The sequence below is a fragment of the Brachypodium distachyon genome, chromosome 2 (genome assembly GCF_000005505.3).
Source record: "Brachypodium distachyon strain Bd21 chromosome 2, Brachypodium_distachyon_v3.0, whole genome shotgun sequence".
Taxonomy (NCBI): domain Eukaryota; kingdom Viridiplantae; phylum Streptophyta; class Magnoliopsida; order Poales; family Poaceae; genus Brachypodium; species Brachypodium distachyon.
The window spans coordinates 11,802,211-11,819,401 of record NC_016132.3 but is presented as its reverse complement, the minus strand read 5'-3'; the positions used below and the strand labels follow the sequence as shown (position 1 = coordinate 11,819,401).

Here is a 17,191-nt window from a genome sequence, read left to right as displayed (position 1 = left end):
TTGACCTCAGGTGATGAGGCGGATCACCGTCCTCCAGCACATAACCAATGCACTTCACGAAAGACACATAACCGACGCACTTCACGAGAGACAGTTGCATCCTCGCATGAAGACCATAGAGGAGAAGGGGATTAAGGACAAGGTTTTGGGTAACGCGGAGGCGGTGCACCCCCCCTCCTCCCCAACTATCTACACCCCCCTTCCTGGCCACATGTTTGCTCATTCCCTTCCTTTCTCTCTTAGTTAATTTATCGTACTTTAAATTTAATTGGGGATTAAAAGTCTGACCAGCTGACAACTTTTGCTCCCCTCTCTCTCTTCTCTCTCTTCCACTTTTAAGTGCATTATGGTACATGACATGTTTATAAGTACATATTTAGTACATTACGGTATGTGTATTGTACCTTAACAGATTTTAAGTACAAATTATTGTACGTGACATATACCTTATCAGTTTTTAAGTGCCTCATATCAAGACTATGTACAGCATGTACAGGACAAAATCACAGCACAACATTCATAAAAAACCACTACCTTGTCATGTTCATAAATCAAGTAAAATCAAAATCACCAAGAAACAAATAAGTACATCTCCAAAAGATAAGTACATAAATCAAAATCATAAAACAAGTACTATTCCATATTAATTGGCGCGGATTTAGTACATGGTACCCGGACGTCGCTGCTGAGGATCTCCGGCTCCGGCAATGCAGGCCGGCTGCACCCGTGGCGACGACGGCGAGGCGGAGCGAGGGCGAAGGCATGCGAGCTGGGCTTCTTGGCGCAGCATCTCCTCCATGTCCAGACTGCACCACACGGCCACGAGGGCAGCAGAGGCCGCAGGATAGGCGACGGCCCGGCCGCACCTCGTGAAGGCACGGGGCACCCATGCCGGGCTGCTGCGAGGGAGAGAGATTCCGGGCGTCTGCTGCTGCTGCGAGAGAGATGTGCTGGGCTGCTAGCCCGCTGCGAGAGAGAGACGGGAGAGAAGAACAAAAGAGAGAGGAACGTGGGTGGCAGAGGATTAAGGACTGTTTGTTTGGGCTACAGATTCTTGAGAAATAGCTGGAGAATCTTGGACCTAAAAAGCAGCTGGAGATTGTCAGATTGTGCTGCTGCTGGACTGTTTGGCAACCTGCTTATGAGAACAGCTGGTGGGGCTGTAGTTGATGCTGAAAGTCTGAAATGCCCTTGTATGCTGAATGTAATGATTAAGTACTAATTTAGCACAGTTTATTTGTTTTGATTGATCTCGGTACCATTTGGGATTCGAAAAAATAAATAAATAATATTATTTGGGTTCAAGAGCAAAATAATGAACCGCAAAAATGAATTCGAACATACAGTGCAATACACGCAATTGCATATAGATTTTACCACAACCGACTAGTTAAATATAATAACAAGGAATCCAAAATATGAAGTGCTCATACATTGAGACCAGGCACTAGTAGGAAATATAATAACAAATAGTCCAAAATATGAAGTGCCCATACATTACCACGAACCACTAGTAGGAAATATAATAACAAGTAGTCCAACATATTAGGTCCAAAATACATACTAGCTTTGCGTACAATTTTCCTATCGACCTATCAAACCATTACCAATCCTTTCACGAAGCACATCCATGTTGGCATTATGGACTCCTTGATGAAGACCAGAAAGGCCCACTGATGGTGTAGGTTCTATGTTCCTCGGCATATAGTTCTCATCTTGGTCACATTTGTAGAACTCGTCATCATGTAGAGCACTCTCTCTAATCCAGTTATGAAGCGCCATGCATGCAACTATTATACGGGTTTGCTTCTCAATTGCATAAGAAGGCACATGTAGTAAGATGTGCCATTTCATGAAGCGACCGCCCCCGTAGACGGGTTCGATCTCTGTGCTTTAGTGCTAGTCCTTGGATCGACTCACTAGCACACACAGTTTCAAGATGTAATATCATAGAACAAAGGTCTCAATATTACAACGGATCATCCAGAATTTAAAAGGTACTTACAACTCACATAACCTCACGGGTTAGCTGGAAATAAAAACAATTGTTTAGCAGCGGAAAGCGAAAGATACAAGGGCACATCAACACCACGGTGAGAGCGTGTTGGAATGTAGGCCCGTAACCCAAACAAGCAGAACGTACATCTTACTCGTCGTCGGAGCTTCCTGCATCATTAAACGATGCAGCCACTAGGATCAATACATTGAATGTATTGGCAAGTTCACCAAAGAGTTATAACAGACCTAACAAGTATATGCAGTATTTGGCAAGGTGGAGTTTAGGCTGTTTGCGTGGAAGCAGAACATAATTTACCCTACTATAAAGGAATGTTATAATAATGTTAACTAATGGGCACCGGGTAGAAACACCGATGTTCCTATTAACTTAGAGCACATTGAGTGGATTCATCAAGTGCTCCTACCTTGAAACCATTCATTTTATTTAAGAAATTGGAATGAGTGAGACTTTCCTTATGGCTCCACATCTAGTTGCTCAAATTGTCCGTTGCCGGGGACACGGCTAAGTACTTAGTTTTGACGCTCTCGAGAGTTTGTACACATTCCCCACAAGAAACCGACGTGTTAATCCCTTGCTGTCCTCAGGGTAGAGTAGCAACGGCATCGATTACGAGATTTTCAGAGGTAATTTCCTAAACCACGAGAGAATCACGCTCCCCCTACACATTCTACCTCAGTACAATTTCTCGGTTCTAGGTTCATATAACTTACTCTTGTCTCGCCAGAGCCCATATAGCATTGTGGTTGTACTGGAAGCTACTAAATAGGAAACTAGTCCAGTCTCGGTTACCCCAGGTGGCATTCCACATTTGCAACGTAGGCGCTCCCCAAATCCACGAGAGAGACGTCCATGGACGATCCATTCCTGAATCCACAGGAACTCGACTCAGAGGAACCCATAGAAATGGACCTGATGCCGCTAATCCTCAAAATCCTCAAAGCAGCCCACCCAGAATGGTTCATTGAAATAGTTGTTTTGCCTTACATCTAACAAAAACATTTTATATAGCCAACGGCATAACAATATCATAATGTAGTTATTTCCCCCACGATACTACCATAGTCTAGCATTCAACTAAAATTGATGGCAATTTGGTGGCAAGGTAATGGCGAGGGTAAACTATACTACCTGGGATTTATAGCTAGCATAGAGGTACGAGTAATAGTCCTATCAATGCATCTCTACCAACAACACTAATGCATAAGTATTTTAAAACAACAATAATAATGGGATATGATCAAAGTGAACTTGCCTTGTCCAAGGTTGTGGTAGTTCTCGCACTCTTCGCAACAACAAGGAATACACTCCACATAATCTAAAATAAAAGAAACATGCACACAACAAACAGAACATTCAATGCAAAAATCATGCCATGATGCATATGCTATGTTAATGCACACTTGGTTACTTTTAATGTAACAAGTTTTGTTTCTGTTTTGAAAAGTTTTGAAAAGGTTTGGGCAAATTACACATTAACAAAGAGGTAATTAATATGCATGAAACAAGGATAGGGTTTAAATTAAAATATTGTGTGGTTTTTGCAACATAGAACAAGATTTAAACTTGTATGACATTATTATTCACAAAATAATTTCTCTTCTGGTCCTAATGGACAGAGAACATGCTCAAATAATTTTACAGCCAGCTAACACGCTCAAAACCATTTTGAAACAATTCATTTGAAATTTGAACCATAATCAAGCATTCTGCAATTTGCTTCTGGTAAAGTTGTTCAAAACTGAAATTAGACAGTGTCAAAATATTCTACAAGTTGTGACGATTCCAGAAAGGTGCGGATCATAATTTTTGGACAAACGGTTTAGAAGATATGATACTTTAAAGTTACAGGGGCTTTTCTGCAAAATTTACTATTTCTATTTCGGCCGAAATTAAAATAAAACAAAAAGGAGATGCCACGTGGCGCACGCGGTTGGCCGGGGCCTAGGGTGTTACCCGGGCGGCGGCGCGGGCTCGGGGGGCGGCGCGGGCGGAGGCGGCGTGCGGGCGGTCGGCGGGCGTAGCGGCGCGGCAGCGGCACGGGCTCGCGGGGACGGGCGACGGCGCGGGATGCTGGCGCTGGGGAAGACGGGGCGAACGGCGGCGGCACGAGCGGAGCTCCAAAAATTAAAGTGCGCGCGTCACGGTGTTCGGAACGAGGAGAGGAGAGAGGGGAGAGGGTCGACGGCGTGAGGAGCTCACCGAAGCGGTGGCGACGGAGCAAAACGGCGGCGGCCGAGATGAACTTCGGTGAGAAATTATTTTCTAACCGGTGCAAAATCGGCGAGCGGTTTGGGGAAAGTGGAGGAGAAAAGCGAGGGCTTCGGGGTGACGCGCAGGGATTTGGAGGAGACGGCCCGTGCGCGGAGAAAACGGAGGTGGAGTCGTGGGCGACTCGGAGTCGTGCGTAGCGCGGAATCCGGACGGAGGTTGAAGAAGGGTGGCAGGGTCCACCGGTCAGTGGCCGCGGGCGGCTCGGGCTGGGCGGAGCCGGTCGGTCCGGTCCGGTTCGGCACGGTTCGGTCTGGTTTTATTCGGTTTTTCCTTCTTCTTCTTTTTTTCTGTTTTTGAACCTCAAAATTGATTCGGAGCTCCAAATCACTCCAAATAAATTGCAACAAAATTTGTAAAATCATATTTTCATATGATATAACTTTTGGAACAAGAATTTCCTCAAATTAAAATATTTAAAAATACATTTGCCTATAAAATGGCTTTTAGGGCCCTTAGGCTATCAAAATAAATTATTTTTCAAAATAGTTTCAAAAGTCAACTCATGGGATAGCTTTATATATGCATTAAATCCCTTTTTGTACCAATACCCTCATGGGTTAAAATGCAAATACTCAAAAGTAAGAAACAAAGCCCAAATTCAAATAAAAGCATTTTTGAATAGAGGTTTTCTGGGTAAATTTCAGGGTTTTGAAAGTGATTAAATGCAAGGGTGATATGATGCTCATGATATCAATGCATATGAAGAGTTTTGAAAATTGGGATGTTACATTTCATCTTCAACACACCAAAAGAGCGCTCGATGACATTCCGAAGTTTTGAATGAGCATGATTGAAGATTTCTTTTTTTACCGGTTGGGTGTCGACCTTCTTCAATGCCTCTTCGGAACTTCGGGAAATGATACTTTTGTCCTTTGTATGGAGCAAGATATCCGGTCTGATTCGGATAACCAGAGTCAACCAAATAGTACCTCCATAGAGAAAAATAATGTTAGTGATAAGTAAAGGAGGAAATAATATAGTTTGCAAAATAATAGTGCATAAGCCTGGATGTGGATGTGAAAAGTTTTTTGAATAAGTTATCAACGTGTCTTTGAATATCCTTGTGTCATGTGCGGATCATGGCCATCCCGCAACTATTGAGGTGAACCTCATGTCAAAGTCACACACAACCATCACATTCTGTGTGGGATATCCATACCTTTCTACATGGTTGGCAATATCTTCAGCTGGCCCAAATAAACTGGGTCTAACAAGATGTGTAATTAAATGCCTGAGGGATTAAGAAAAATACCAGGAGACATGGTTGGTAGAGAAAGGGGGTGTAGATAGCGTGGGGGGTACGGAGAGGTTCGGGGGCTTTGGGTGTGTGTGTGAGTGCAGGAAAATGACCCAACCGATTTCAGCACACTTCCAACACGTTTGGCATTATCAAAGAGGAGTTTAGAGGAAGGAGTTCATAAGAGATTAGACGTGAAAAATTAACTGAGGATTTTACTCTGCACTAGCTAAATGTTTGTGCTTCACTACAAGATTAAGAATCCGTGACTCGTATTTTTAAAAATTTCTAATAAACAAAAATTATCTCAATAGTCAAAAGATCATGATACGTATAAAATGAGTGACAATTAGATGAGTCCGTGACAATTAAGGGATAGTTTTATTGCAGTGAACTTATCTTTATAAGTGTAAAGACAAAGATACTTATGACCTCTAATACATTGAGGTTATCGGCGAATAAATTTTAACTTGCAGCGGATATTACTAGCTCCTAATCGCTGCGCACAAGAGAAATGTTACTCTCTCCGAACCAAATTTACACAAGTGGGAACAGTTTTGAAGCTCTCATCATGTAGAACTGAAAATGGATGTGATTTAGAAAAATTATGGTGCAATTTAGAAGCACTGGTACGTAGTCTTCTCTTTCCATGGAAAATTATCACTACAAACCCAAAACACTATAAAGAAACGTTCATGTTCCATAAAAAAAAATTAAACTACTAGCCATCAAACCTCCGCCTGACAAAATTTCCATGTTGAGGAATCGTACATGATACCATACCATCAACTCTTGAACCTAACGCTACGGCTGACGTTTGGATTGATGCCAGACATTTCACCGCCGTATGGACCAGAGGGCTTCTTCATGTCACGCACTTGACCTTTCCGCTTAGACCGCTGTTTGTCACTCTTAACCTGAACAATAAGAAACCAGATGAGTTCGATCTCAATGATTCTCCACAAGCTCAACGTCTTTTGTTGATGACCAAAGCCAATCTGACCAATTGTTTTGGTTATGATCCATTTTTTACTTTTGCGCGGATGGTTGCCAAAATGTTGGCAAGCCAATTATCCATGACCAACTCAAACCAAGACCTTAGCCAATTTTTGACGAGGAAGACCTATGTTGAAATCAAACATGTCCTAGTATACTTTGTTACTTACCCTGTATTTCTTCCGTGGATTCTTAAGTTTCTTATTTCTGGAGCGAGTCAGCCCCCGGTTCTTCTCAATCTGTGGGAGAATAGATTTGTTTAGACATACATAACAGAAAATTGAAAATACAGTAGACGATATGATACACTTAAGGAGAAGGATTAACCTGGTATGAGATCTTCCTCTTGCCATCACCTTCACTTTCTTCCTCCAGCGGTTCGGCGATAGAGGTGCTGCCATAAAGGAAGAAATAAGTGTTGGCAAGGCATTACTGAAAGCATCATCTTATTAGCCTTATCTGCTTTCACGTATGGAACTCATTGTCAGTACCTCCGTTCTTTGCTCAATTGTTTTTCTGTCCTCTGCCTTTTGATATCTTTGTAGAATCCATCTTCGGACTCCGAGGACACCTGATCATTACAGTTGTCATCTTCCTCCTCAGATTGGTTAAGCTTCTCTTCAGCATGATCACCATTTTCTGGCAACTCCTCATCAAACGTATTAGTTCCTACTCTAGCAAGAACACGTAGCTCATGTTTTCGCCGTCTTTCACCAATCTCATCCCGCTTTGGAATATCATCATCACCAGAAACAAACTTGAAGACATGTCCAGAAAAGATTAAAGGTTAATAGCAGCTACAACCATTGTAGCAACAAATCTAACTACAAAGATAAGTGACAGCATATCACTAAAGCAGAAGGGCATGCCAATCATTTAATATTTTTAGGTAAAAATGATTAAAGTTTGTAGATGAGCTTATCAACAACTACAAATTCATTACACATGTCGGACAATATCGTTGATTACAAGAGTAACAGTATGACATTAAAGGGTAACAATAGGTTTCGATTCCTAAGAAGACGAGTTCAACTTGAGTGCACTCAGGAGACAGGGTAACTATAGTTTTCCATTCTTGAAGACAGAGTGACTTGAGTTCTCCTGATTCACTGATTGATATTTGTCATAAAACAGGCTAACAACTTCAAACTCACTTAACCTTTCCTTTATAATTGCAAATCATTCTAGATAGATAATAGCTGTAAGATGGTATAAGGATCGCTCAATTCCTGGAGGCCCCACAGGAAATAGAACTAAGCCAGTTAGGGTTTCTATCAAATCAACCATAAGTAACAGTACATGGCCAAAAATCAGTTTCACTTTTGGCAAAAACTGGTTAAGACACCATGTGTGATCCAGGGTAGGACCAATGTTGAGCTGAATCACTCACTATTTCGTTTTCTGAATTTGCAAAAGAAATGCCCCCACCCAATTTCTTGGCTAGGTCCACCACCCCTGGTGAGATCAATACTTGGACAGTTTGGAAAAAATAAATCAAGAAGTGTGTTCTGGTGAAAGAAACAACTTGAAAAGAAGCAAAAAGTGACCACTGACCACGACCAAGATTGCAGGTTCAGCCATCTTAGTCAGATTTCAACTTAGCTAGCAAAATCCAACCCCCTTGCAGAATTGTTTTGGGAACAGCAATTTAATGGCAATTTTCTCATCTGTCACAGTTGCCTGGGACCAATAATTAGTGTCACATTGTGTGTGGCACGTTACCACATGCCACCACTCATCCGCACAACAAATTGGGAAGTGACTGATTTCAGCACTGCTTAATTGCACATAGAAACTTGTGGTAAAGCACCTTTCTTGTCACTTGGGGCTACGAGTCACTGAACATTCCTTAGGCTAGCCAATGTGTGGCGCGATTTTGATCACCTAACCTCAGGCAAGTTTGACAACAATAAAATGTGGCAAATGTTGGCTCCTTGGTATGCCAACCAAACAAGTCACAGTATGCATGCAGAGATAGATGACAACCTGGTCGAAATCAGAATGTTTCTCTAATGAAGTGCTCAACTAGTAGTACAGTAAGAAATAATCATCGTAATTTGGACCCTACATGCCTGTATGCATATTTGTTTGTACAGTGTTGAAGTTACGAAGTTGGAACTTGGATTTCCACCATATGCATAAAACACTAGTCAGTAAAACACACACTTTTAATCTTTGTGCTTACATATTAACCTGTGCAAGTTATAAAAAATTGCTCACTATAAAGATGCCCCCCAAAAAATAAGTAACATGCATGTGTAATCCATACCTTATTTTTTATATTTGAGTTAGCTGCATTTACCAGGAGCTTCTTAGTTTTCATCACTTGAGTATTTTTCTGCACCTCATCATCAAAGTCATCTAATGTCTGCAGGTTTCTACTAAATATCCATAAAGCATATAGTTAAAGGCATAAAAACAAACAAAATATGCTATGTAACAGGAGAAAGAGATGGCATAACTAATAACTCACTTATTTTTGGTTGTCCTGGTGTTTGACAACTTCTCTGGCTTCCCTGACGATTTATACAGCCCCTTTTCCTTTAACCGCTCCTCGAGGCTTGCTCTTCGTTTCAACATTTCCAGGCTTTGCAAGCCCATACACTCGTCCTGCACTTGTAATACATTATTTAGCATCTATCCATTTGCAGTTTGATTTAACTGGGAAGTTACAACAGATAAGTATAAAAAGCAGTTCAACCTTGCTCTTCCTTCTGGTAATTTCATTTTGCCTATTACTAGAAGGTTCATTCTTTGCCAATTCTGGTACTTCAGCACCCTGGATCATTAATGATGAGTTAGCAGAGTACCTGATTATTAAGTAACCTACTAAAGTAGAAGCAGTACTAGTGTTACTTTATCCAGCAGTAAATTGCTAGATTTGCCCTCCTTGTTGTCTAGAGATATTGTCTTATTCACTGCATGGATGGTGCTGCAATCAGGCATAAGATGGCCATCAGTCTCCCCGTTTTGCCTTAGATGATTTATGTTAACCAGCTTCATCTGTAAAAAAGAAGAGAGATGATTTTTAATGTACTAGTATGACATATTCTTGGTAACTTCTCAATCAGCTCACGGAACAATCATAATAAAAATAACCTAAAATTATGAAATTATTGCGTTAACTCTTTTTCTGAACACAAAGAAACAAGGTTAAAGAAAATATACCTTTTCTACCATATTCTTGGTCTCTACAAGCCGAGCAATTACAGGATGATCCTGCACAGATAGTCCCTCGGCTCTCATAAGGAGATAGAAGGTAATAGCTTGACAATGAGCCAGCAGACATGCTCGCTTCACCTCCAAAGGCTGCATTCTACCCTTATGTGTGCCTTGCCCAGCTGTTGCCTGCAGAACAGAGAACAAAATCTGAAAGACCAACAATCAAATGGAACTGGTCAAAAGAATTAATGTCCACGAGGAAAACGCGGAAGACCATCAAAATATTCCTGCGGCCTTATGGACTGTACACACTTAATATGCACATCAAGACGATGGGCAAGACAAAGGCATTATACAATATGATGTAGGTGCATTTGAAATGTTTTTCTGAAAGAAGGAAAAATACGAGTAACTAAAGGATCTGCATGCATTAATTTAACAGGAGTCGATTAGGAATTTTATTGCATTGCAAGATAAATGAAAGTTCCTTTTTCTAAGGTACCAAAACATATACTAGAAATTTTTGGCCCAGTAGAATGTAGGAAGCCTGTCTACTGAGATCATTGTGATCAAAGAAACTCAATAAAGCAGTAGCCTTCTACCAAAACTTATAATGCCACTCTTAAAAATTAACACCATTTCCTTTTTCTGCCAAAGGATGCTGTTATTGGTGTAAGGGAGATTGTTGAATGGTCACAAGATAAAAAAATTTACATTTTCTTCTTTGGAGGATTACTGAAAGGAGGTCGTGCTCTACACATTGACTTTTCATCCTCCAGTGTCGAGTCTATAAATGAGTTTCTGTAACCTAAAGAGCGATCATGCATTCTTCTTGACCAGTGCCAGATGTTCATGTAATGGTAGTTGGAGACGAGCTTTCGCAATGAAATGAGGAGTGTGGATTGTGAGGTAGAGGAACATGATAAGCTCAAGTGCATGACATACACAGAGGACACAGACTTTTGCTATATTACAAACAAATTCTAATCCAAAGGGAACTCTGACATAGCACGGATGGATTTAATATATGATTATGTTCATACCACCATATTCTACCTTCAGCTGAATTGCAAATAACATCTAAGCATCATCAATTGTAAGCCAAGGAAGTAAAAGCTATAGAAGCACGTAAGCAGCACGATCTTCAGAGTTCTCTCTTGCATGCAAGCAAGTGTCCAACTTATACAAGGCTTTAATGAATACTACAAGAATCAGAAAGAAGAAGGTCGATTCAGCAACGAGAATCACACCAAATTACCTCAATGGTAACTTGTTTTATCGCCTTCAGCTGTTCATGGGCCTCATTTAAATCAGACAATAAACCAACCAGTTCAGGAGCAGAACTGCACGCAATTCAAGATACAGATGTCATCATGGATTAGCTCTGAGATAAATGACAATAATCTCATTTATAGTGGTACTGAATTTAGATATTAGAAGCACTAGAAATCTGAAAGTCAAGTCTTTGGCGAGGCTACCCAGTGAGGTTGATTGAACGTGGCACCAAAAGATGGTGTAAGAAAGATCAGTAGGCCACAAACATCACTGCGTTGGAAAATACCATCCAATATGTTACTGGCATGTACATAGTCACATGCCCCCGCAATGGATGGTATGTTCCAATTTATACCTATTTTTCCATGGCACAGAGCTTCTGAATGACCAAGCAGATTTTTTATCCACTAATGATTATTCACTTAGTGGAACCACATTCTGTAATATGTATCATCTTTGACAAGAAACTTGCAATGATTTCAATAATGTAAAAGCAAAATAAAGGCAGACCTGTACAGTACATTCATTTTCTCATCTCTTGACAGGGCAGTAAAATCATCTTTCGCTTTCGGGTAACCTAGAGAGGAGGATGTGTAATCAGCACCCTTCCCTTGATGGTTGGATGCCTGCTAGTCAATGGGGAACAACCATATACAAATAGTATTCATGTTAGCTGCATTTGAAATATGCACAAGCAAATATAAATCAAACCACAGCGTTACAAAAAAAAAGTAAGGAGGTGTATCAGTTAGCAACAAAAAATGGTCACAGAAGTGAAAGTCAAATCAACGTTGTGCACACCTTCACATACTTTCACTTAAGTTCCTGGACAGTAAAATGTTTCCAGGAAAAGGTTTGGGTGATGCTCAAATCCATTATCCAAGTTAAAGGCAAAGAAAATAAACAAAAAGGCAAAGTTCAGGGCTCACCTTCACGGACTCATCCTCTTCATCACTTTCATCATCTTCTAACCCAAAATCTTTCATTGACAGCTTACTATCCTTCTCTTCTTGTATCCTCTTTATCTCTTTAAATTCATCATCATCACCAGAATGTTCATGATCATCATAGTATGATTTCTTTCCTCTACCCCAGTTGTTTATATCTTTATCATCTTCATCATCTTCATCCATGATGTCATCACCCCCAGCAATTTGTTTTGCTGCCCTCTGTGCTCTTTTTACTGTACAGCCAAATTAAAGTAATGAATAAGCTAACAATCCATAAAACTGTGCAATAATTTTCCCATTAACTTCCAAAAGACATTGAGTCTGACCATACTAATGAGCCAGAACTATAGGTGTGGTGGTGCACTAATAGCTTCCAAGACTAGAACAACAGAAACACAGTATAATATATAAACACAATGACAGATCCTGCAATGCCGTTGCAAGGAATTTAGAAAGAAAGAAGAGGTTTAACAGATAGATTCTCTAAAGAGATGAAATTTGCATCCCCACTGTAAGAATTGAAGTGTTGTAGCGAACCCATTTGGCGCTTAAAACATTTTTTTATCAGAACACATGTTGTTAATTAGGAAATGTAAGAATGAATTTTGAGATAATTCTTCCAGTAGGTTTCATGGAACATAGATTATCCAGTCAGGATCAGATGGTTCTGACTTCTGTGGATCCCTGAGTAGATCATCAACCAATGAACATAATTAGATGTTCAGTGCTCGCCAAAATAAGCGTGTAGCATCATAACCTAGCCAAGGAAGAAACGACTTCTTGTATACAGAAGCTCATCATCTTGTCATGCATAGCAAAATGCCATTCATTACTGGTGCAATATGAAAGTCAAAGCATCTCTTGCTGAAGAGATAACCTTAGAAAGTCAGAATGAATGTGCAAAGTGCTTTGCACATGGTCAAAACTTAACAACGAGGTGGTGTAACAGCCAGACCTAGATATTTCAATTTCTCATATTATCTAGAGCAAAATAGAATTTATAATCTCACTAAAAAGCGCAGAAGGTAATCTAAAACATGAGCCTAGTGAGATAGGACAAAGAATAAAATGTATAAAGAACATCAAGAAGGAACACACACAAAAATCAGTGCCATCTTCCAGACATCTAACCTGGCCATGCTACTCCTTCCGTCCTACTATAGGAGGCCTATTTCATTTGCTTTGACCAATAATTAATTTGTTAATATATAATTTATGTAACTTAAAGTAATATCATTGTATTCATGTAAAAAAGTACTTGCTTATGGTCATGATTTTGATCATATTGTTCACAAGGTAATAGAGTAATTTTTGGTCAAAGACTTGGTCAAAACAAAATGAAATAAGTTTCATATAGTGGGATGGAGGGAGTACCTGCGGAGTTTATACTGAAACATGATGTGTGGTTCAAAGTAATGTTAAGCCAATGCAAAGGTACCACAAACCACAACTAAGAGTATACAAATCAAGTACTGCTGCCACAGTACTAGTACATACATATCAGTCAATTGAAGCAAGTTTGCTAACTGGTTAGTAATCTGCCATTCTTAAACTCACATTTTGCAACATAGCCTTTGTCCCATTCCTCAAAATTAGCTTTGGCCATGTCACCATCCTCATCTCCTTCGTTGTCATCACTTTCAGTATCGGAAATACCCTGAAGGTAATAATCAAGATGATAAATATGTCAAACAGACAGAGGCCAAATGATACATCAAAGTATGCTGGTAGCTAGTTTGCCACGAGCAAGAACAGCATGAACCCTTATCGTACAATCACGATTCACTCGTTGCTATTCCAGTCACTGATAAACCCTCATAAACCTTGACCCTCCTCTGGCATCGACCTTTCCTGGGAAAGAAAGCCTAGAACGAAAAGGATAACAGCGGGTCCTTTATTTGAAAATCTTTCGTGAACCCAAATTCCCAAAACTGCCATGGTAATCAGGTGCACTTGACTTGGCTCGGCTGGAACAACCACAAATCTTCACAATATGACATGGTTGGACGTCCTAATTACCCCTTTAAGACACATAAGGGACCTATCCGTACATTTACAAGCAGAGAAGCATTGACAGATGTCATACAAGTTCAGGTTCCCTCAGTGCATTTTGGTTAAATAAATACTAATTGTTCGTTCCCAGGGGAAAACATATGCATGCACATGCACATTTTGAGAGAGATGGCTTTCCTTGGAAAAAAAAAGTGTTTGCAGTAACTTCCATAAGTAAAAAATCACTTCAGTTTATGTCATGCATCTTGGCGAAACCATAGGACATCTTTTAATATTTTATAATCAATAAATCTACAACATATATTGTTTCTTCTCCTACCAATCTAGCATCACAACCATCATCTTTTGATACTTCATACAAAGGACACCACCAAGGAGAACTGGAAGCACAATTGTCAATTGTAAACATAATATTTGCTGCCTTATCAAAATACCTCTTCCACAGAAACATAACGATCGGAATGTAGAAAATTGGTGTCTGATGCTATCATTACCACACCAGAGCCAAGACATCATCCACACACCAAAAATTACAAAACCTGTTGCAGCAAGCTGTTGGCAGTTACCACCCATTGCAGCGTGCTGTTACCAAAAAATCAGATAATACTAAATGAAAGAAATGCTTGCTGAGACTAACTTATCTTACCCTAGCACAATCAACTGACCGAGTTATACTTAGTTAGACTGCTACTTTAGGCTAAAAATAACTGGACAAATGCTTGGAGACCACAAAATGTGGGTAGCAACGTTGTTGTGTAGCAACCTAGTTTCTCAGGATGTTTCGTTCTAACATACCCCGAAGACATCCATGAAACCAATGAAAATACTCTCTGCCTCGAGGACAATGATGTTTTGCATGGAAATTTGTATTTTCTGGACCTTACCCTACCAACCCTGAAAAAACGAAATCCTAATACATAGAACCAGGATGGAGCACATAAATTGTTGTAGGGATACCTCAAGATCGAAGACGGGCTGTTCCAAATCATCATCCTCTGACTCCCTCGCTGAAACCCAGCAAAAAAAAAAGTTTTGAGTGAATTGCAGGCAGGAACAAACTAAATCAGATTCACACAGCAAGAGAAAATCTGCTGGCACTGACCATCATTGACGTCGAGGGGGATTACGTCCCGCTGCTTGTGAACTGAGAAGCCGTCGGAAGAACAAAACCAACACGAGTCAGGAACAAACAAGCAAAAACTCGTAACAACAACCGTAAGCACGCTCTTCAGTTCTTACATGCGTCGATCTCGTCGTCGTCGGAGTCAGGAACCGCAGCCGCCTCACTGGCTCGCTTGGACTTGGGGAGGGCCCGTGCAAGCAGCGGACGTGACGTCCTTGGCCTCTTCCCCATGTCAGGCGGCGTGTATGCTCGTCACTCGGCCACCGGAGTAGTGAGGGCTCGGTCGAGGTTACCAAGGAGATGGAGTGGGGGGAGGGCAGTAAGTTGTGTACGGTGGCCGCCTGCGGGCTGCGGCGGCTTGCGGCCCCGGCGGTCGGTGGCGGCGCGGCAGGAGTTGTTGAGTCTGGGGTTGGGGACAACGGGGTCAGGGGGAGGGGGGGGGGGGGGGGCTGAGGAACGATTCGGGGAGGAGAGATCCCGTGCGGGATGCGGCGGCACCGGCGGCTTTTCAGCGGTTGGCGGCGTCGCAGCGCGAGTGTCGTCAAGGGTTTGGGACTGCGGGGTTGGGGCCTTGGGGGACGGGGTTTTGTGCCAGAGCCAGGGGTATAGCCGTCCCCGTATTGGCATTCGGTGGAGTGGGGGAGGGCAGGCCGGACCAGGCTTCCCTTCTCTCCCTTTTTCCCTTGGCCCATCCGGCCAGCGAGCAAGTGGAGCAGGGCAGCAGCAGGCCGACTGACCATGCCAGCCCAAGCGAGCCACCGCATCGATCGAAAAACCTCCTCCGTCCCCCTCTCTCTCTCTAAATCCGTATCCACACTCTTTTTTTTTTAGGAAGAAGGCCGCCACTTAAAGATCAAATCGAGGGGATACGATGGGGATCCGGCGACTCTAGAAACCATACATAACGTCCAGCGTGCCTGGAGGTGCTGGCGCGTGCAAGGCAATGAGCCTCCTTGTTGGCGGCTCTTCCTTCATGCCGAAACTCCACCGAAGTAAAACGGGACCTTGACTCTTGATCTCTTGCAGCACTAGGGAGAACCGTCCAAGGTTGTTACCTCTAAGCGCGGTGACAACTTCCAGACAGTCCGAGGCAACCCGGCAGTGAGAGACTCCAAGATCTTCAGCAAGAGAGAGGGCTTCTCTGCAGGCTAGCGCCTCCAGCGTTCCCGGGTCTGCTAGGCTGGCGAAGACCTGGGCAGATGCGCCCAGAAAACGGCCCTCGGCATTCCGGCAGACAGCGGCAACGGCACCAGCACGGAAGTGTTTTGCAATAGCGGCGTCAACATTAACCTTCATGTAGCCGGCTGGTGGGGGAATCCATCTCGCCGCTGGCATAGGGATTTTGGGCGGACGAGCCTTCTCCTTCTGGGGTAAGATATCTAGGTCGTGCAGGAAGTTTTCGATGAAAGAGTGCGTGGATAGCGGGCTTTGATATTTGTCCTCATGGATCACTTTCCTTCGAGCATACCAGATTGCCCACAAGGCGACGAAGCATCTAGTCAGTTCGTCATGTGGCAGGGACTCTATCATCGCGAAGATCCACTGCTTCGCGTCTGGCTCCGACGTCTTCTCCATGTGCTCCAGAAGAGATTCCGGCACAAGGGCCCAGACACATCGACTCATATTGCACTCGATGATGGAGTGTCGCCAAGAGTCCGGCTCACCGCAGATGGCACAAGCACTGGTTGGTGCCATTTTCCGGCAGTGGCGGACATCACCTGTAGGGATTGAGGTGTGGGCTAACCTCCACAGGAAGACACGCAATTTAGAAGGGACCCGAGTCTTCCACAAAGCAGTCCAACTCTTCTCAGTTGCCGCCTGATTGGAGCTAGATGCATGTCCGTCAATCCAGGCTTCCCTTCTCCTCTTGGTGTTCACCAACATGCGATAAGCGGATCGGATGGAGAAATAGCCGGTCTTCTCAAAATGCCACGCCCAGAAGTCCTCAATATTGCGGGTGCATATGGGAATTGAGCGGATAATTTCCACGTCCATCGGTAGGAAAAACTCATCGAGACGCTGAGTATCCCAACTAGCAGACGTCCGATCAATAAAATCCGAGACCATCACGGGGGAATCATCACGTGGACAAGCCAACGGTCTTAGAGCCGAATTCCTTGGAATCCAATTGTCATTCCATGCAT

The 17,191-nt window shown here is 42.4% G+C and overlaps 1 protein-coding gene across 9 annotated transcripts; it reads right to left on the bottom strand.

Moving 5' to 3' along the window:
* Positions 1-6,092: 6,092 nt before the first annotated feature.
* On the bottom strand, positions 6,093-15,428 carry LOC100832433 (something about silencing protein 10). Of its 9 annotated transcripts, none has more exons than XM_014899607.2 (16): positions 15,164-15,428; positions 15,027-15,068; positions 14,882-14,931; positions 13,469-13,568; positions 11,891-12,144; positions 11,472-11,590; positions 10,945-11,029; positions 9,693-9,893; positions 9,372-9,527; positions 9,226-9,303; positions 8,998-9,134; positions 8,794-8,905; positions 7,016-7,281; positions 6,852-6,918; positions 6,695-6,763; positions 6,093-6,445 (listed from the first exon to the last, which is right to left on the bottom strand). In XM_014899607.2, the coding sequence occupies exons 1-16, from the start codon at positions 15,276-15,278 to the stop codon at positions 6,314-6,316; spliced, it is 1,983 nt and encodes a 660-aa protein (XP_014755093.1). In that variant the 5' UTR covers positions 15,279-15,428; the 3' UTR covers positions 6,093-6,313. The 9 variants fall into 9 exon arrangements, with proteins under 9 accessions (XP_014755093.1, XP_014755095.1, XP_014755096.1 ...); XM_014899609.2 differs by having other exon boundaries at positions 8,794-8,902; XM_014899610.2 differs by having other exon boundaries at positions 9,381-9,527.
* Between the last annotated feature and the right edge of the window lie 1,763 nt (positions 15,429-17,191).